At 44.9% G+C, this 20489-nt stretch overlaps 2 protein-coding genes across 9 annotated transcripts in view; one reads left to right on the top strand and one right to left on the bottom strand.

Annotated features, from left to right (window-relative positions):
- Window positions 1-7431, top strand: part of RUFY1 (RUN and FYVE domain containing 1) — a 63438-nt gene extending 56007 nt beyond the window's left edge. The window contains exons 16-18 of the mRNA XM_053567272.1: window positions 2644-2692; window positions 4671-4748; window positions 6822-7431. Of these exons, the coding sequence (XP_053423247.1) occupies window positions 2644-2692; window positions 4671-4748; window positions 6822-6965 (271 nt within the window). The 3' untranslated portion in view covers window positions 6966-7431. The remainder of the gene's footprint in view (window positions 1-2643; window positions 2693-4670; window positions 4749-6821) is intronic.
- Window positions 7432-10549: 3118 nt separating this feature from the next.
- On the bottom strand, window positions 10550-20199 carry HNRNPH1 (heterogeneous nuclear ribonucleoprotein H1). Of its 8 annotated transcripts, XM_053567278.1 has the most exons (14): window positions 20181-20199; window positions 18947-19100; window positions 17462-17617; window positions 17111-17254; window positions 15523-15661; window positions 14393-14571; window positions 14230-14301; window positions 14039-14172; window positions 13764-13899; window positions 13363-13422; window positions 13211-13270; window positions 12423-12515; window positions 11910-11959; window positions 11226-11324 (listed from the first exon to the last, which is right to left on the bottom strand). In XM_053567278.1, the coding sequence occupies exons 2-13, from the start codon at window positions 19041-19043 to the stop codon at window positions 11910-11912; spliced, it is 1320 nt and encodes a 439-aa protein (XP_053423253.1). In that variant the 5' UTR covers window positions 19044-19100; window positions 20181-20199; the 3' UTR covers window positions 11226-11324. The 8 variants fall into 8 exon arrangements, with proteins under 8 accessions (XP_053423249.1, XP_053423248.1, XP_053423250.1 ...); XM_053567274.1 differs by lacking the exon at window positions 11910-11959 and having other exon boundaries at window positions 10550-11324; XM_053567273.1 differs by lacking the exons at window positions 11910-11959; window positions 20181-20199 and adding an exon at window positions 19556-19609 and having other exon boundaries at window positions 10550-11324; window positions 13181-13270.
- Window positions 20200-20489: the final 290 nt, after the last annotated feature.

Genomic DNA, 20489 nt, shown 5'->3' with positions numbered 1-20489 from the left:
AGAGAATCTCTTAAGCCCAAGAGTTTGAGGTTGCTGTGAGCTGTGATGCCACGGTATTCTACCGAAGTGTTTCAAAAGAAGAAAGTCGGCCTCAGCAGAACCCACTGTACCCCACCGCTGATTTCTGCCAGCCAAATGGGAATGTTGGTCAGCTACCAGTTAGTTCACTGAGCATATTCATTCCTAGAGAGCAGAGTACTCGCATCCACTCACTATCCAGCTCCTGGGGATGGGTGATGAGGGGTTGCTTGATCAGCCTGCAGCAGGCCAGAGGGAACAGGGATGGTTTGGGAATTAAGGCCTGCCATAGAGGAAGTGCTCTCCCAGCCCTGCTGCAGCACAGCTACCTCATTTCTGTGACAGGACACCTGTGTCCCCCAGAGGATGGCTGGAGTGCAGAGCCTGGTAGTTCTATTCTTCTTTGATGTGACAGCTCCCCTCCCCAGGGTCCCAGTCTGGACAGGTTGCTCTGCACACCTGGCCCTACAAGTAGGTCACACTGCAGACTGTAGAACTTGTCTACTTGTGTGATTATTCCATTTCAAACATAGCAGGTGAGTAGCCTTTTCTCTTATGAGTAAGGACTCTCGGTTGCAAGTGACAGAAATCCATTTCAGACTGGCTTAAGCAAAAGAAACCATTAGGCATCAGCCTCTGCCGCCACCTCTGCTGTCCTGTCAGTTCCCACCTGGCAAGGTGGATCTGGCCCCCACAGGAACAAAGTAGTGCCCGGGAGGGCCGTCTTTCTCACTCCTACAGGACCTTGAGGACAGCTGGCTGAGCCCGAGTCCTAGACCAGTGCCTGATACAGGGATGGGGCTCAGACCCAGCACTGTGTAACCAGAAGGGGGAATGAGGTAGAAACACACTAAAGTAGGGTGTAGATGTGGGCAACCTGATGATTTTTTCTCTCAGTCTGGAATGCTGGAAGGGCTAGTAGCATTAAGAAAAGTAAGGAGCCTCTCAGACCTTTAGTGGGAGTGTGACGTCTCATTCACACTTGAGGTCCTGCCCACTCACCATCCTCTCACCTCCCAGATCCTTCTCGGGCCTCCTGCTCTCCTCCAGCCCTGCACCCTTCTGAGGGGAGCGACTTGAGCAGGCCAACACCAGCTGTCTGCCACTGGCACAGGCCAGATCGGGGGCCTCCCAGGAGCACTCCCCAGGACTAGATGTAGAGGCACAGGCCAGCATGACACTGGCTTCTTGGATTTACAGCAATAGTATTCACCATTTTTCTCTTGCCTGTCCTCACCCTAGACAGACAGCAAGGCAGAATCAGAGGTCACCCTCCTCCTGGAAAGCAGACCTCAGACATGTGGATAGTCTCTGATCTTTAAGAGGTACCATGGCACTTTGCAGCCTTCCGTGCTACTGCCTGGTCTGGCTTCAGAATCCCAGGTTGAGTTGCTGGCCACTGTCCCTCACTGTCGAGTGGGAGTGTTGCAGTGTCAGGCCTGCGCTCCCAGACAGGACTAGCTGAGGAGCTGCCTTTGTGCTTTCTTCCCTTCTTCCTCTTCCAAGCCCACACTGTGATGACAGAGGACATGCCTGTTCTCAGACCCTCCCATTAGCTACAGAACGGTTTTCCAGTTTGTCTTATTTTTTGAGATAGAGTTGCATTATGTCGCCCTCGGTAGAGTGCTATACCGTCACAGCTCACAGCAACCTCCAACTCCTGGGCTTAAGCGATTCTCCTGCCTCAGCCTCCCGAGTAGCTGGGACTACAGGCGCCCGCCACAACACCCGGCTATTTTTTCGTTGCAGTTGTTTAGCTGGCCCAGGCCACGTTCAAACCCGCCAGCCTTGGTGTACGTGGTTGGTGCTGTAACCACTGTGCTACAGCGCCGAGCCAAGTTTTCTAGTTTATCTTGAGAACATCTGAATTCTTCTCAACTTATATTTCCCAGAGAAGTTCTAGTTCAGGTTGCCATCTTTTTTTTTTTTTTTTTAATTAAATCATAGCTGTGTACATTAATCATGGAGTACAATGTGCTGGTTTTATACACAATTTGAAATATTTTCATCAAACTGGGACAAATAGCAAAGACAAATGACCAGGCACTCTGAGCCTACCCCTCTAGGCTGAGTGGGCAGCAGGAGCACAGACCAGACTGCAGATCTGGGTTCCTGCTGTGGGGAGCCCCTGCCCCACTGCAAGCACCTGTCACATGCAGGAGTGGTAGCTCACAGAAGCCAGGAATCCGGCCTTCAAGCTCATTCTTGATTTTTAAATGAATGCAAGCACTTGAAAACCTTTTATTTTAATTTTTTTAAGAGAAGTGTGAAAGTTTATTAAGGAAGAGGAAGATAGGTTTACAGAGTGAGGTCTACAGAGCAAGGTACATTCACCATAGACAGCAAATAGGCCTCCATTGTTGCAACAAAAGCTGAAAATCTTTTTAAACTCTTGTAGGCTGAACAGTCTTTTCTTCATCAGATGTAGTCCCCAAGCTCAGCTTCAGACCTCAGCAGACATGTGAGCTGATATGTTGAGTGACTCTGGGATGTAAAAAGGCAGAAACATTTTAGAGTAACTCATGTTATGGTTTTCCTATCCTCACAAAGCCAAGTGGTCACAGGAACTCCCTGTTAAGAGTTTTAGAGTCTCTCACTGCTATAAAATGGTCTTTTTTTTTCCAGGTCCAAGCTGAAGATGGAAGACATAAAGGAAGTGAACAAGGCACTGAAGGTACTGGAGGGTCGTTGTGAGCGTGAGAATCGGGCCTCGTTGCTGACACTGCGCTCTCAATTTTCTCCCACAGCTAGATGGGAATATGTGGTTGAGGCAATGGCGATGATGACATGTTTACAAATAAGCAAAATGCTGCTCAGAAACATGTCCCTAGGCTGGAACAGGCGTACTGACAAGTGGCAGGGCTAAAACTAGAAGCTAGGTTTTCTGATTCCAGGAGCTCTGCCATGAGCTGTTGTTTGAAAATGGGCCTAGATGGTAAGTAGCCCTAAGAAGGAAGCAGAAGGTGACAGAGAGAGGAGAGATCTGGGAATCTTTTTATAACAGTGAAAGTCATGGCTCGGTGCCTATAGCTCAGGGGCTAGGGCGCCAGCCACATACACCAGAGCTGGTGGGTTCAAATCCAGCCTGGGTCTGCCAAACCACAATGACGGCTGCAACAAAAAAACAGCCAGGCAATATGGACGGCGCCTGTAATCCCAGCTACTTGGGAGGCTGAAGCAAGAGAATCACTTAAGCCCAAGAGTTTGAGGTTACTGTGAGCTGTGATGGCACAGCACTCTACCGAGGCTGACATAGTGAGACTCTGTCTCAAAAAAAAAAAAAAAAAAAATTCATGAAAGTCAGGCCCTTACATCCAAGTGAGAGGCCCGAGGTCAGCCAGCCCCACTCCTTTGCCCTGTACCATTTCTGGGGACCACTCAAGCCAAGTCCTAACCTGGACTGAGTTTCGGGACCATTTAAGGGAGGGCAGAATGACACATTCCACTTTAAGAGCACAAGCATTCATGTGGCCCCTGGGCCAGCCTGCTGAAGCAGAAGGCACAGGTGAGCAGATGGACATGTTGGGTACCTGCCCTCAGGGCTATCTACTGGCAGGATCCTTGGCGTTACTGTGGCAGCAGGGCAAGAGCATTCTTTCACACAGCACCTTCTGGGGACTCTAGAGCAATGTCTCTGGGTGTCTAACTTCCCCAGAACACTGTGAGTAGACAAAGCAAATTGTCATAGCAATTGACAGCAGCCTGGATTCCTAGGCAGCATCAAGTTGCCTCCCTTGTAGACTGAAAACTCCTTGGATGTAACTACTATGAGCTGCCTATCATTATACCTCTGGCACTGAACAGAAATATACAAAAATTATAGCTGACAACATCAAGGGGAAACCATTAGGAATCATAAAACAGAACTTTAGAGCCACTGGAGCTTTTTGATGTAAGGATGGACACCCTGAGCATGTGCAGGTAGCCCAAGAGGAGCCACTCAAGCTCAGTCACGAGGGTCTGTGTGTCATAAAGAGAATCACGTCCAGCAGATGCTAAGGAGCCAGGAAACTACATCATGCCTTTAACCTGGCTGGAACACCTCAGTCTGTAAGGCTAAGTCAATCACATGTTCTTGTTTTTCCTGAGAGAGACCTTCCAAGTCACCTTTTAAGGCTTCAGAGGCTCTTCCATGGAGCGCAGGTCACCTGCTTCCCAGGGTTATGTGAGGATCAGGGGTTAGGTCTGCATGGAGAAGGGCCTAGGGATCCAGTCCCTGCTGCATACTTCCTCTCTGCCAGGATCTATGTCTCCAGCTGTTGTAGTTTTGCTCAGATTTGGCCCATCCTTGCTGTCAGTTCAGCTAGCCTCTTTGGAATAGTGTCCACAGTCAGGGTTCCAGGCACCAGAACCTGACACCAGTTACTTCAACCAAAGAAAATTTGAGTCTCAGTTTCACAGAATGTTGGACAACCTGCCTCGAGAGAGCCAGTGGGTACTGGGCCAAGTATCAGGAAGCCATAGGGTAGATTCCAGCTCTCGGCAGCCCTGGGGTAAGGGCCCCTTCATTACTGTCCTGTGAGGCCACAGCTAGTGAAAAGAAGTCCCAAAAAAGGAGCTATGAGGGACAATAGATACAGAACACAGCTAATTTCTCATCAGGGCCTGAGACATAAAGTGTATCTCTAGAGCATTCATTCCTTCCTTTTCAGGGCCATACTTGGCTGAAAGATGATGAAGCAACGCACTGTAAGCAGTGTGAAAAGGAGTTCTCCATTTCCCGAAGGAAGGTACATAGGGGTCCCTCCCTTGTCAGGCTGTTCCCTGCATGTGGTCATGGCTCACTTTTATGCAGGCAGGCAGGCAGGCAGCCCCATCCTCTTTCAGAGCTGCTTTCAGAGTTCTCTGTATGTGATGGGACCAAAAATGGGCCCAAACAGAATCTACTGGGAACCTACAAATTAACAGGTCACCAAAAACTCCCTGGTGAATCTGGGCAAGACATCCGCCCCTAGTAAATATGCCTCTAGCTATGCAGCCTCCCTTTTTAGGTTCTGGGGACTGCTTTGTGTCCAGGGTTGACATGGCCTTACTAGTCATACCAAATCCAGCTGGGCAAGGGGGAAGCTAGGTATAGATTACAGGCAAAACTGGGGGCTAAGGGAGGCGCCTGTGGCTCAAAGGAGTAGGGCACCGGCCCCATATACCGGAGGTGGTGGGTTCAAACCCAGCCTGGGCCAAAAACTGCAAAAAAACAAAAAAGAACCAGGGGCTAAAGGAAGGACTAAAGGGCAGGGGGATTCCTGTCACGCTGTCAGTGACACCCCTCTCAGGTGCCCACCCCAACCTTAGTGGATCCATGGTCTCATCTGCTCCCATTAGCACCTATCTCTATGGGAAAGAGGAAGCCAAAATTCTCACAAGTTCTAGTCAGCGTCTTGTAATAAGAAGGTTCAGAGCTAGAAAATGATGCTCCTGAGGCTGCCTCTGAGAGCACATCTGTCTGCCAGGCTTGGCTGTAACCACACAAATGGCCCCTGGCGTCATGAGGGCAGGCCAGAGGCAGAGACTACATCATCTTGGTGCCTGCTCAGGCACCCAGGGAACCCAGTGTGTGCAAGGTCCACAGCTGCCCTGTTTATAAAGCTAGACTCTTATCCCCATGGGATGACCCGGGTTCTGTAATTCAACCTTTCCACTCATTGAGTTAGGAAGTATAATGAAACATCTTTTGTTGCCAGGTATGGTGGTTCATGCCTGTAATCCCAGCACTTTGGGAGGCCAAGGCAGTAATGTCACTAGAGGCCAGGAGTTCAAGACCAGCCTGGGCGAGCTCCATGTCTAAAATCTAAAAATTAGCCAGACGTTGGCTGGGCATGGTGGCTCACACCTCTAATCCTAACACTCTTGGGAGGCCAAGGTGGGTGGATGGCTTGAGCTCACGAGTTGAAACCAGCATGAGCAAGAGAACCCCAATGTCTACTAAAAATAGAAAAACTGGGGTGGCGCCTATGGCTCAGTGAGTAGGGTGCCAGCCCCATATACCAAGGATGGCAGGTTCAAACCTGGCCTCAGCCAAACTCCAACAAAAAAAATAGCCAGGCATGTGGCACCTGTAGTCCCAGCTACTTGGGAGGCTGAGGCAAGAGAATGGCCTAACCCAGGTGTTGGAGGTTGCTGTGAGCTGTGATGCCACAGCACTCTACCAAGGGTGATAAAGTGAAACTGTCAAAAAAAAGAAAAACTGAGGCAAGAGGATCACTTAAGCCAAAGACTTGGAAGTTACTAAAAAGATTCTTAAAAATCCTTACTCAGGGTGGTGCCTGTGAGTAGGGTTCACAGAGATGGCGGGTTCAAACCTGGCCCCGGCCAAAAACTGCAAAAAAAAAAAAAAAAAAAATCCTTACTCAGCCAAGTGTGCACTCCTCCCCCACTTGCCAGAGGTCCTATACACATAAAGCACACATTTCCAGCTGGGCATAGTGGTTGCTCGCTCCTATAATCCTAGCACTCTGGGAGGGCAATGTGGGAAGGTAACTTGAGCTCCCAAGTCTGAGACAAACTCACAAACACGAACAAAAGCAAGACCCCCCACGTGTACAAAAATTAGCCAGGCATGGCAGCACCAACTGCAGTCCCAGCTACACAGGAGCCTGAGGCAGGAAGATGGCTTGAGCCCAGGAGTTAGAGATTGCAATAAGCTGTGATGATACCAATAGCCAGGGTGATAGAGTGAGACTCTAATATGTTGTTTCAGGGAGGATGTTAAAGCATTAACAGGGCTTGTAAACATTAGGGGAATGGTGAGGGTGTGCAGATTCATTTTCCTGGGGTCCCATGACTGCCTTCTTTCTGTCCTCTAGCACCACTGCCGCAACTGTGGTGACATCTTCTGCAACACCTGCTCCAGCAATGAGCTGGCCCTGCCCTCCTACCCCAAGCCCGTGCGTGTGTGTGACAGCTGTCACACACTGCTGCTGCAGCGCTGCTCCTCCATGGCCTCCTGAGCACAAAGGCTGCCTGCAGGGGCATCAGCCGTTGACTTCCCCTCTCAGGGCAGCAGGGAACAGTGCCAAACTCTGGGTCTGCAGGGACCACAGGAAGCTTGCAAAGTTTGATTCCCAGGAGAATCAAAAAAGGAACCTAATCCTGACCAGGGCTGCTGGCCTGGAAAACAACATGTAGGAACCGGCTGTCCACCTTTCCATTACTTGTATGGAATTAACTCTTCTGGATTGAAACTTCCATCTGACTATGTAACTATGATTTTGCTACTGATTTTTTACTTTTCAAAGAATTCGCCTATTTTGCAGCAGCTGTATTTGTCACTCCCATCCCCCTCAAAAACTTTGTGCACAGTGCTTCATACCATGCTGAGTCTGTCAGTGTGCCTTCTCTGCTTCAGTCCAGAGATTTATCATGCCCCTGTTAATACCTTTTGTTGGCCCTGCAATAAAAATCATTTATTTTTCACTTTGGTGGGTGCAAAAAATGAGCTTGTCAACTCAGCAGGAACCTTGTCAAGCTCTCACCCCAGCCAGCTCTTAGGGACCTCAGGGCACCCTTCGTGAAGTCCCAGGACTGAAGGCCCATCAGGAAGAGTATGAAGTGAACGCTATTGTCATTACTCAAAAACCCTGCTGGGCTCAGGCTATGCCCCTCCCAGGTGAGCCTAGGATAGGCTACCACCAGTAGACAGGCGAAGTGACCTTAACAGATGGAAACACCTGTGGAAAAGCACTTGCCAGGCAGCCATTTTCTCACTTCAAAAGCAGTGCTGATGTTGGTTCCAACAAAGGCTTATTACTCCTTTGGACTCCCACCATGGTAGGAGTCAATAGCCTAGAACTTTGATTCCAGGCCATATTATTTTCTACCATCCAGATGGACACCCTGCTCAGGACCCCTGCCTGATTGAATCCTGGCTCTCCCTACAGGAGTTAAGGCTCACCCACAACCTGGGTCAGCACTGGTCTTCACACTGCTCTAGTACCCTTGACTGAAACTCCAGATTCCACTACTCTCCATACTTCCCATCCATTCAGAGGAGAAACAGCTCAGCAAAGTTAGTTCCCACATTTACCCAGAGTCCTACAGCTTAAAAAGTACAGCCAGGCTTCACTTCAAAATTAGGTCTGCCCACCTCCAGAGTCCTGTTCTAAGCACTTTCCTGGTACAGAAGTGCAGGGCAGCAAACGAGGGTGTTCCTTCCCTCACTTAACCTGAACAGCTATTAATCTCAAACAGAACCAAACTTAAAAGCCTTGGCTCGGTGTCCCTAACAAGTTGTTATGGCACCAGACAGAGAGGCCGGCAAGTTCAAACCTGGCCCGGGCCAGCTAAACAACCAACAAAAATTAGCCAAGCGTTGTGGCAGGCACCTATAGTCCCAACTACTTGGGAGGCTGAGGCAAGAGAATCACTTACGTCCAAGAGTTGGAGGTTGTTGTGAGCTGTGATGCCACAGCACCCTGAGGGAGACATGTTGAGACTCTTTAAAAGAAGATAGAAGTGGGCAGCGTCTGTGGCTCAGTGAGTAGGGCGCCGGCCCCATATACCGAGGGTGGTGGGTTCAAACCCAGCCCCGGCCAAACTGCAACAAAAAATAGCTGGGCGTTGTGGCAGGTGCCTATAATCCCAGCTACTTGGGAGGCTGAGGCAAGAGAATCACCTAAGCCCAAGGATTTGGAGGTTGCTGTGAGCTGTGATAACACAGCACTCTACCAAGGGTTAATAACTGAAACTCCGTCTCTCAAAAAAAAAAAAGTTCCCATCACTGTGCCTGACACTTAAGCACGTAAGTGTTCAGTTAGTTTCATACCCATTTTTTTTTTAAGAGACAGAGTTTGACTTTGTTGCCCTCCGTAGAGTGTCATGGTGTCACATCACAGCTCATAGCAACCACCAGCTCTTGGGCTTAGGTGATTCTCTTGCCTCGGCCTCCCAAGTAGCTGGGGCTACAGGCACCCTCTACAACACCCAGCTATTTTTGTTGCAGTTTGGCTGGGGCTGGGTTTGAATACCACCCTCAGTATATGGGGCCAGTGCCCTACTTACTGAGCCACAGGCACCACCCAGTTTCATGCCCATTTTCGCCCAATCTCACACACCTCCATGGCCAAGGAACAAAAGCTCAATAAGCATTACTCAGCAGATCCAGATACTCAAGCTACCAAAAGCTGCCCTTAGTGGTCCATGATTTTTCTATCTGGCTCCAAATATACACCTAAACATTTTTGTAACCCTCAGGTCTGGCTCACACCTTTTCCCAGCCTGAGAAATAAGGGATAGGTGAGCTAAGGCAGTGATTCTCAACCTTCTAATGCTGCAAGCCAACAGGGCTGGACTGAGGAGTCGGGGTCTTGGTTAAACTGCAGATTGATTTAACAGGATCTGGAGCTTGACTCCTTGCTCCTAAGCAGTGAGGGTCCAGGGAGCACAAGGTTCCAAAGAACGCAATGGGTCTAGACTTAATTTTCAAACCTAACCTTATGCCAAGTTGCTAATTCTAATCCTTTCCTCCTGTAACTGTCACAAGTTTTTCAAGAGGAGTATTTCATGTATTGCAATGTAAATCAGTTAACTAAAGGATCCAAAGGTTATCTCCAGACTTGTTAGACATAATACATTTCAGACCTTTCCCTCCTCTAATGTGGTGAACTGCCCCCGGTCCCCTGGGGATTGCATGCAGCAAGGCTGGAGTTACAGAGCCCTCCATGCATATCCACTACATGCAATCCACCACAGGCAGCCAGAAATGGCCAGTTGCGATCTGTAGTCCACAATACTCAGCCAAAAACAAACTTGGGAAAGCCTTCGCCACATCACAGGAGTTAAAAACTTACACTTGTTATATCCCTGCTCAAATTCTATGTTCTTTCAATACCATGGACTTTGAGTCTAGAAGGAAAATTACTAGCAAGCTACAGTGCCCTTTAGCATCTACCAGAGGGTATTCTGGGGCCATTCCTTTAAAACTTGGATACAGAAAACATTTCTTGGCACACCAGAGTTCCAACCTACCAAAAACAGGAGTATGTTTCCAGAATTGATTTATGCTAATGTTCTCTCAACTACATGTTATCTGCCTCAGGTGGTTTACATGGAATGAATTTTACTCCTAAAGTGGAACTGATTTTTAAGAATGAGGCAAAAATATAAAGCTTAAATACACCCTACATATACAAAACTCAAAACTTCAAACACAAAGTTAGATTGGCTTAAAAACAAAGAAAAAAAAAGAAAATCCCAAAGCCCTTGCCTCTGGCACTTCACCATCATGCCTGAAAGCCTCCTGGACATGCAAGACATGCACTTGTGCCTTGCCCAGAGCTCTGTGCAGTGCTCAGCAAGCTACAGGCAGTTCAGACCAGGTCCTGTGCAGCCAAAACACACAGACCTCCCATAGGGGCCTCAAAAGCAAGTTTACCTTCAGTTGCACTTGAGGGAAGAGAAGTCTGAAGACATCTATACAACAGCCTCAACTGCTGAGCCTTTTTCTGCCACGGCCAGAGATGTGGACCTATGCCTCAGGCAGGAAGAGAGCACCAAGAAAGAGTCCACATGACACTGAAGCACAGACAAGACAAAGTGCAGTTTTTAAAAGGGATTTATTGGACAAGTTTGACTTAGCGCAATATACCTAAAAGGAAATCACAATACAATGAAAGTTTTAAATCAAGGCCTCAGAATTTCATACAAACACCAAGACCAAAATCCTAAAGTATTGGTATTGCGTTTCAAAATTTTTCCCCATTAACTTTAAAAAAAAAAAAAAAAAGCTTAAACTTACGTGCCTTACAGGGTTATTAAATGAAACTAGAATTAACATGCCAAAATGTTTCACTTTCAATTGTAGACACAGCTCCTATATTGAGTTTTACAAAAAAAGCATGTCTTTCAACATGCATCTGAACAGTGTTCAATGTCATGTGGTATAAGAGCAACATTTAACATAATTCAACTGCTTTAACCTAAATACGCTTACTGCTTAAGTACATCCTACAATATAACTAACTTGAGAAAAGCTGGAACTTGTTTAACAGTTATAGTTTACTCAACTTTGCTGTTACATCCTAAATGTGTTGTGTTCAAAAATACGGAACCTTTAAGTCTTTAAAACAATCCTGATTTCCACTGATAGAGTAAGCATAAATCACAAGCTCGTATTGCAAGAAACTGTTAAACTGAAGTTTTTTCTTAAAAAAAAAAAAAAAAAGTTGACCAAGAGTCAGTGATCAGGATGAATTACATCCCCCATCCACCACTCATACTGGACATGCTAGACATCCCTCCCATTCCGTTCACGCCCACAGATGCACGGCTTCCACTACTGTAGTAGCTGCTGTTCACTGCTCCTTGGCTACCTGCAAAGAGATCAATTTGACAAGTTAGGAGTAGGTTCAGCTTATCAGTCAAATAAAATATAGCATTCCAATAAAAAGTTTTAAAAGGTATACGAGTACAAATGGCTGCTGTCCAAGTGGTGAGAAGCATGTTTGGGAAAGGGGAATCCCGACTCCAAACAAGTCTCGATTAACCCCTTTTCTCTGCAGTACCAACTTGTCAGATTCTTGTGCTACCATTTAGAAGGATTCTTCAGGATCAACATGAAAAATTAAGTTTAAAGGAAAACTAGTGTTTTTCAAAAATTGCAAAATTACTTCATGTTTTTAAAGCTAAACAAGACATTTAAAAAAAAATTTACTGTAAACATTCACAATGTGTCCCTCAAATGGCATATGAATAGGGAGCACAGGGAAATCTTGCTTTTCCTATTCACGGTGGGCAGGAAGTGAGAACAAAGTTGGACTAAAGGCAACTCCCTGTGCCCAAAATGGCAGCCTCCATGGAGTTAAGTCAGAGCCATTGACTGCTATAGAAAGCGTTATTACAACATATCAATATTTGCTATTGGGAATTTAAATTATATTTTTTGAGAAAATATTTACCTATGCAATGTTTGATTGAAAATCACTGGAGTTTTCCTGTAAAACTTGGTCTGCAAAAGGATTTTGTAGGGTAAGACTATAATACCAAAATCACCATTCTTTAGACCAATTGAAAAAAGTTAATAAAACCAATCCTAGGTTAACTGACTAGCAAATACGGTCCTGAACCCAACCACCATTCCACTATTTAAAATTCTCCCTCCATCTAAAATTGATACAATACGAACCAAAAGACAAAAAAAATTGAACTATTAGATAATGTTTTAATAAATAAATGGAGGCAGATGTTTTCTGGCTCGACAATATTCCAAAGCTGCAGTGACTAGATTTTTAATTCATAAAACACTTCCCCCTCCCAATGATTGTTTCTGAAGATTAAGCTATTAAGAACAGTTACTTTAGGATCAAAGCATATACTCAACAACCCGATTTCATCAAAAAAAGAGCCTGCATATTCCCAACTAAAGAAACCTCCCTAAAACTTATTTTAGGTATATTAAAAAACATACTTACCATATCCACTCATACTGCTCTGGCCACCATAGCCGCCTCCATAACCACCACTCAGCTGCTGACTGGCTGGACCACCATAACTGGACTGGTTTGCTGTTAAGTTAAGACAACATTAGAACCTTGTTCCACATATAGTGTGGTACCTGGTGGTACCCGGCTTGTAATTCTACATCTATGATTTTCCAGTCTTGATCTGATATTACTATAACCCTCTGCCTCCTTCTGCCTATTGTCTATAAAACAAGATACCCCTCCTGCCCATCATTTAAAGCTAGTAAATATATATAAACTGAATGGCTAACAGTATACACATCAGCAGGACTAAATCCACCATCCCATAAAAGTAGACGCATTTTGAAGATCTTATAAAATTGCTTGCACTAAATTTAGTGGGGTTTTCCCCTTAAATGTATCAAAGTAATGTCAATACACAGGCAATAGTGAACACCTAATTATGCCCAACAATTTACATTTTAATCCTGTGTCTTTTGCTAATTTTAGATTTTAACTTTATACTCAGAAAATTGAGTTTCGTTCTGTGGTCCCCTCCACCCAAAGTACTTAACATCTAACTTGAATTAAGTTTTATGTAACTCACATGATTTAAAATAGTTAAGCCAGACACAAAATTCATTTAAATCAAAAAACTGCCTTCTTCACCTAACTTATCATGTGCTAAACTCACTAAATAGATTAACTTATAATTGACTTATACAGATATAAACATTTTGGTTTTTAAAAAAACTAACGATATTTACACAAGCCCATGCCTCCCATCATTTGGCTACCATAAGCACCACCGCTTGCTCCTGCTGTAGAATTCAAGAAGAGTTCTACATATCTGTGTTCTGAAATGAGAGAAAAGGCATACAAGGTTAGCTTAAAAAAAAGACACTAAAGTGATATTTACACAAACCCATGCCTCCTAGCATTTGGCTACCGTAAGCACCACCGCTTGCTCCTGCTGTAGAATTCAAGAAGAGTTCTACATATCTGTGTTCTGAAATGAGAAAAAAAAAGTTTGAAAATGTTTGTTGGCTAAAGAAAACGCAAACACTTAAAAGTTCTTAAGTAAATGAGTGAATTTCAAATACTTCAGTAAAAAAAATTTAACTTCTACGCTGATTTAAACATTCATCTAAATTTTCAATTAAGGATATACTGCCCAAGTGTTATTATCACAAATCCCTTTCATTCAAACTAATTTTAAGAACGCAAACTTTTTCAACACACCTAATAACTATTATTAAAGGAGAAATTTCTCATACATCCTTTACCATTCTACTCTTACCGTAAATGCCATACCTGTTCAAAGCCCTCAAATGCTTAAATCACACTTACGCATATTTGCTTTGTCTTTTGACATAGCTGCCACGGCATCTTCGTGAGTTGCAAACTCAACATCTGCTTCACCAGTTACTCGGCCATCAGGACCAATTTCAATGTGTACTCTCACAGGGTTCAGAGGTGAAAAAAACTAAAACAAGGGAATTTGAAAGAATTAAGTCAACTTTCTACAATTACAAAAAACTAATTTTTAACATGGTTTTCACTTAGAGTAAGGTTCAAGATTTTACTACCATACTGAAATACTTATGAATTCACCTTACACTTACGTTATAAATGTCATTCTCAGTAGCTCTGTAAGGTAATCCACGCATGTGTACACAATGTCCTGTTGTGCTCTGAAAAGTAGAACCACCATCCCCGTATCTGTGATCAGACATTCCTGAAAAACAGTAATTAAGGTCTAGATGGACAAGAGTGTTAAGTATCCTGCAGCTGAGAAATTCAATTCTTACCTTACCTCTTCCAAACCTATCTGACCCAAATCCATAGCCATCATTATAGCCATTATAATCATCATAGCCTCCATAGCCTGGAAAATAAAAAAAGTACAGTCAACCAAATGCATACACTTAGACCAAGGAGGAATGGACTTGCCAACCCTTGATTATCCCCTCACATACCTCCACCATAAGCACCACGCCTCATCCTCTCAAAGCCAGCTCCTCTGCCAATGCTGTTATACCCTCTGCCAGCCCCAGGTCTGTCATAGGGACCTGGCCGCTGCATGGCCATAAGCTTTCGTGGTGGATCATAGTGAGTTCTAACTTCAGCTCGACTGCTCTTAAAGATTTCGATATACCTAAAGCATTGTTCATAAGGGAGAGGGTGGGGAGGGGAGAGAAACATTAGTTCATTTTATACAGGTATTTAGTATACAAGAAAACAATCTAGTCATAGCCATGAAACTGACTACTATTTAAAGCCAGATTTCTTATATATTTGCATAGGCAATGACCAGAAAAATCACTCAACAGTAAGATTTTAATGTAACTTAACAGAAAAACTTACTCCTCTGAGGCAGAGCCCAACCTTAGGGGTAGAGAGGAGTACTGTTAATATTTTTGGAGGGAATGAATTCCACTCAACTTTCAACATTTCAAGCTGTAAATCCATTGGCAGCATGTATAGCAAGTGGGCTATAAAGCCAGCCTTCACCAACAATCTAGCCCACACTACACATTTCCTTTTGCCAATAAATACCCCAGGCCTATGCTTTTAGTAGGAATCAGCATAGGTAAGCGCATGCTTCAATGAAAAATAGTCACAAGCAAAGAGAATAAAAAAACCTTTTGTGACAATTTCTTGAAAGCTATGCTTATTAATACATATGCAGAATATTTATACAGCAAGAAAAAGTTTGTTGCATTTCAACTTTAAAAACAAGATCAGGAAGTATCACATTTTCTTATGGTAATATTAATTTACTAGGTGGGTGTTATTACAGCTAAAGCCAGGTTTGCATTAATTTTTTAAAGCCATAGTCTCTCAACTCCACTGAATGGGGTTAATGAATTAAGAATCTTACAAAATTGTAAAGACGACCAAATTAACTGAAGATAAATTTAATACCTTAAATTTAGTCTGAGTGCAATATGGGACTGTGACATCATTAAAATCTGAAATTTGTGGCAAAACATCAATTAACTGGGCCTAGGAAACAGATTAATTTCCTCCTTTTAAGCAGAGAGAATATGGATTTAATTGTTTACCATAAGAAAAGTGACATATCCAACCAACCATCCATCCCCACCTGTGCCCTATTCTTTCCTTGTGTTTCTTTAGAGCCTTTTCAGCTATTTCCTGTGAAGCAAACTGCACGAAGGCCTCCCCCGTACTCCTCCCCTGGAAGTCCACCGGCAATGTTATCCCATTTGGCACGATTTCCAACCCTTCAACCCAAGGACAAATAACCCCAGTAGGGGGGCAATATTAACATCAACAAGCCCAGAAATGATTCTTCTTATAGCTTTAAATAAACCAGAATTTTAACTTTAGGTGAACGGTATGTTTTCAACAAGTACTCTTTAAATATGCATTGCAATAAAATACGAAGTTCCGTTATTACAAGTTACAACAATTCTTAACACATCCCATGATACAGTATATTTAAAAAACTTGAACACAGGATGCATTAAGAATCCAACAATTTAAGAACATTCTTATTTATTCAACTTAATGTGGAGAATTATACAAGAATAAGTTTTAAGCATTAAACAGCAACAGTTTTTACTAAATTCAAGACACCTTTTACCTCATTTTATATTTCAATGCTTTAAATTATTGGAACTTCAAGTTTTAAAAATACACATTTATACATTTAAATAAAATTAAAACATTACTTGGATAATATAATTGACAAACATACAATCTAAACTTTCAACAAAACTGATCTACACAGCACAAATCATGCACTCTTATGCTCTAACAGTAGTATGATTCACTTCTGGAAATTCCGTCTATGAAAAATCCTTTGCGTGGATACATTTCCAAGCTTACAAAAAGGGCTTAAAGCACTTTCCTAGAAGATATGAAATTATGTTCATATTTAACGTTGACAGATAGCATTCAATTCTCACCAATTTAGAAAAACAAAACACTCAATTTTTAAAATTCTGACAAATATTAGGTTGATACATATCTAATTAGTATTAAAATTTTAATACACTAAACCATGAAAGGATTTCTTGCTCTTAATTCCACTTTATCACATGAATATTAATATATAGCATTTAATATATAAGATGTAACATTCTACTAAACATGCAATATTGTATCAGCTCTTCTGCATAAAAACATTCAAATACTTTAGGCCCAATTTCAAAACACTTTCTATTTCAGATACTGAGACTACAAGCAAACTACACTTAACTTTTACTAACAGTTTATAATAGGTTAGCTAAACCAACCTGCTTCTGTAATAGTTTTCTGCATAAAGAGACCAGAGATGTTTCTGGTCCCACTACCCAAGTAAGTGCCTCCTAAAAACAGACACTTGCCAAAAATTAAAAGCCTGACTCACTAACCTTATGTTTAGGGGGAATCTTACCTTTAAGTTGGAGTACTTTGCTGAATAGCGGTCATATTGAGAACAATCCTCAGTGATTTACTCTGAACCAGCCTACTAACTACAGGCAAAGTTAACATTTGGAAGTATTAATTTCCACCTTTAAGATGGGCTTAAATTATTTGAAGGTCTCTAGGAAGGAAACATTTAACTCATCGGCATATACTTACAACCTACATTTAAGTACCTAAGCTACTCAACTTTAAGGTCTATTAAATCACCTTGCCAGAAGCTAGCCAAAACTCACTGTTCAGCAACAAACAGGACTACATACCTGAGAAGAACTGAACAATTTCTTCCTTGCTACATCCAAAGGGGAGTCCTCTAAGCCGCACAAAGCCATCATTGGCCGTGTCAGGACTATTTGGACCAGTATGCTTCAACACCCAATCCATTTCAACGTTGTTTGACTTGAATACTGAAAGAGGTGCTTAGAATTAGTCAATTTTGGAAAGTTAGAGAACAAAGTTCAGACTTCCTGGGTCTTTAGATAAGCTAGGAAGAGCTGCCACAAACTCCCTTAGATGACCATTTCCATGCGGTCAAATACCTAAAATTCAGAAGGGGTAAGACCTCTATGTGTTTAATGTTTTATTTACTGTTACTAGGGCAACGTATATCAAACCTTCAACATATCTGTGTCCCATAGTTTCTCTGTCTTTTTTCAGGGCCAATTTGACTTCATCTTCTGATTCAAGTTCAACAAAAGCCTCGCCACTCGGTCTGCCTTCTCTTGTGTAGATGAAACGAATACCTTGGGCCCCATTTTGAATTTTGCAGTCTGGAAAGAAAATAATCATTAATACAGAATTTAAAACCCAAACCACCTCTGGGTGATACAGAGGAAATGCCTGTTCACGTACTTCAAGGCAAAGTACGTCTCTTGTGAAGCCTAAAATGACCACGATATTACCAAGGGTGTGTGTTCCCAGTATTTAAGCAATCATTCTCTCAAGCCATTTCAGTCCCAAAGTGATTCCCAATCCATCAAAAAAAATCCAATGTTCAAAGCAGTTTCTTAATTAAGTTACCTCTAAATCCTTGCTCCTCGTGTCTCCATTAGACATCCTTTAAGGTCTCAAAATTCTACCAAGTCTGGACCTTGTGATTTTATGGCATTTTTCTCAACAATCTGAGGGTTTTGGTCTGGGGCATTTGTAGGTTTTACCTTACCAGCAGCCATATTAAGATTTGTCACTCAGATCCAAACTGCAGGCCCAATACTCACCTGAAAGGGGATCAGTGTTATCAAGCTAAAATGCTCCAAGTTGCACAGCTGAAGCCAAACCCAGTGTTGCCCCCTGCAAGGTGGCTTCCAGTGTACTTGGTTCTTGTTTTACAGGTCGTTTTCCGTTACCAACACTAAATTCAGATAGTAAGTCAATACTACAAACGTCTTTACAAAAGCTCTCAATTTCTTCAAAAATACAGTTTTGCCAGTCTAATTTTAAGCCAATAATGGAAACAAGGACATTCTAATACAAGTTATTCAGGACACCTACGTACTGCCAGGAAAAAAAAAAAAAAAAAAAAAAAAGCTACATAGGTGAGAAAACTTCCCTGGGCTTCAGTGTCCTCAACTGTAAAGTGAGCCAGATCAAGAACTAGATGAGCAAGAACCTCTTCAATTACCAAATCTTGATTAAGTTGTCTGAAATTAAGAAGTGACATTTTACTTTCCCAAGCAGAATGCCCCTTTTCAAGTAACACCAAACTGGAAATGCTAATTACTTTAAAATACTGCAAAATATTTGTTATTTGCTTAAGATTGAAAGGGGAATTTCATCTATCCCCATTTATCCTCTGAGAAAAAGACATACCTAACGGGGTGGTGCTTAGGCAAGTAAAAAAAGCCCTCCAAATCAGCCGCACTCTCCCACCGGGAGACGAGGGCGGGCAGGCCCGTCGCAATTTCCTTTGCGTAACAGCCGCCGGCCGAGATCTAGCAACACAGTGAGAACTGCTGCCGCCCGCGCCCCACTAGGGGGCGCCCCGGACAGACCCGGACAGACCCGCCCGGCCCCGCCCCGCCCCGCCCCGCCCGCGTCGGCCCGGCCGCCGGCCCGCCGGCCCGCGGCCAGGGTCTCCAATCTCCCGCCTCCTAACTCACCAGAAAAAAACCGCTGCACTTCTTCGGCCGAGCAAGACCAGGGCAAGCCCCGGACCTTCACCACGAAGCCCTCTCCGCCTTCGGTGCCCAACATCATTGTTGAAGAAGGGTGCTGGCGTCGAAAAGGACTGCAAGGCGGGGATGAAGCTCAGACCTGAGGAATGATAATTAAATTCCCCTCCGCCCTTGAGGCACCCCTACGGCCCACGGCGCCTCTATACTAGCAGAAACCACGCAGACGTCTTAGCCCCGGAGACTCCAACAGCTAACACCCCCCTTAACTAGCGACCGCACCCCGAAACCGCACTGGGCACCAGGTGTCGGTGCCCCAAACTGAGGGGACCCAGCCTGCGGCCAGCGTGGAGACAAGGAAATGGCGGCGGCCGCTTCCGCTCCGCCTCCTCCAACATCTCACACAATAGAGTCTGTACGGCCTGCAGGCCCCAGCGGCGCTGCGAGGATTCGGCGAACCATCCGCAGCACTTAGCGGCATTTTTCAGCTTGTCAAGGCCCCACAAGCTCTGGGAGAGGTCTGGGGGCAAGCAATCCTGGCAAAATCGGCATCTACAGGGGTCGCTGGGCTGCAAACAAGAACGGGCGACCACTCACCCGGACTCGCGTGGCTGAGACGAAATGGCTAGCAGGCGCCTGCGCAACCTAAATAAGGCCCTTTGAGTAAACTCTGCGCACGCGCAGCCAGGGCCCGCACCACCCCCTTGCGTCACAAATAGCTCAGGCGCATGCGTAATTTCTAGAACCGGCCCGCCACCCGCCGGCAGATTATCATGCGCATGCGTTTTGTGCTCAGGTAACCCCCCACAACCCTAAACCCGCCGGGCTTATTTTGCGCCTGCGCCTTCCCGCGAATAGTGAACGCGCCTCAGCGGTTTATAATTTAGTTTCATGCGCATGCGTCTTTCTTGAAATAGCTTTGTAGCCTTACCCGCCAGAGGGGGGGAGGGGAATGGCGGCAGTCTACCCTACCGGGGCCGTATAAATCCTGTGCTGTGGGTTGTGGTGAGATAGCTGTCTTCCTATACCTATCCCCTAGTCGTGAAAGGACGGGCGAGGCCGCCGAACGCTCCTTGTTCCCCACCGCTTACTTCCCCTCTAACCCTAGAGCCAACCAGAGCTGGTCAGCCCGGGACCACCGACTCTTTCCTGGGTGCTGCCCGCCTGCGGAATTCCTACACCTGGGGCGGTTCAAGGCGTGTGTGCCTCCACTTCCCCTTACCTGCCGCTGTCGGGCCTGAGGGCCCGGACTGCGCGGGGTCCCCGTCCCGGTGTTTCAGCCCCGGTGCCCTGCGTTCCCCCTGCCCTGCCCCAGGGTCGGCCGGTCCTGAACGCCCTGGGGCCCTTGCACGAGAGGGTCGCGCCTCGTGAGCTGGGGTGAGCCGCTAGTGCGAGCCAGGCCACTGCTCAGGAGTCGGTTCCCACTCGATCCTCCCAAGGATGAATAGGTACCACTGCGTCCAGACACAGTTGGAGGAGGCCCCAGGGTCATCCCGTGTGCACGTGTGGCGCGAGATGAGTAATGTTCATG

This window comes from Nycticebus coucang, chromosome 17 (assembly GCF_027406575.1).
Source record: "Nycticebus coucang isolate mNycCou1 chromosome 17, mNycCou1.pri, whole genome shotgun sequence".
NCBI lineage: Eukaryota > Metazoa > Chordata > Mammalia > Primates > Lorisidae > Nycticebus > Nycticebus coucang.
This window is presented reverse-complemented; position numbering and strand designations above follow the sequence as displayed.

Excerpts from the sequence above, each read along its gene's own strand:
- HNRNPH1 (XM_053567273.1), bottom strand. The coding sequence starts at position 19,043 with ATGATGTTGGGCACCGAAGGCGGAGAGGGCTTCGTGGTGAAGGTCCGG. Across the intron at positions 17,255-17,461 it reads GGGACACAGATATGTTGAAG|TATTCAAGTCAAACAACGTT; the intron begins GTTTGATATACG and ends CACCTCTTTCAG. Across the intron at positions 11,325-12,422 it reads GAGCAGTATGAGTGGATATG|GTAGCCAAGGAGCAGTGAAC; the intron begins GTAAGTATGTTT and ends ATCTCTTTGCAG.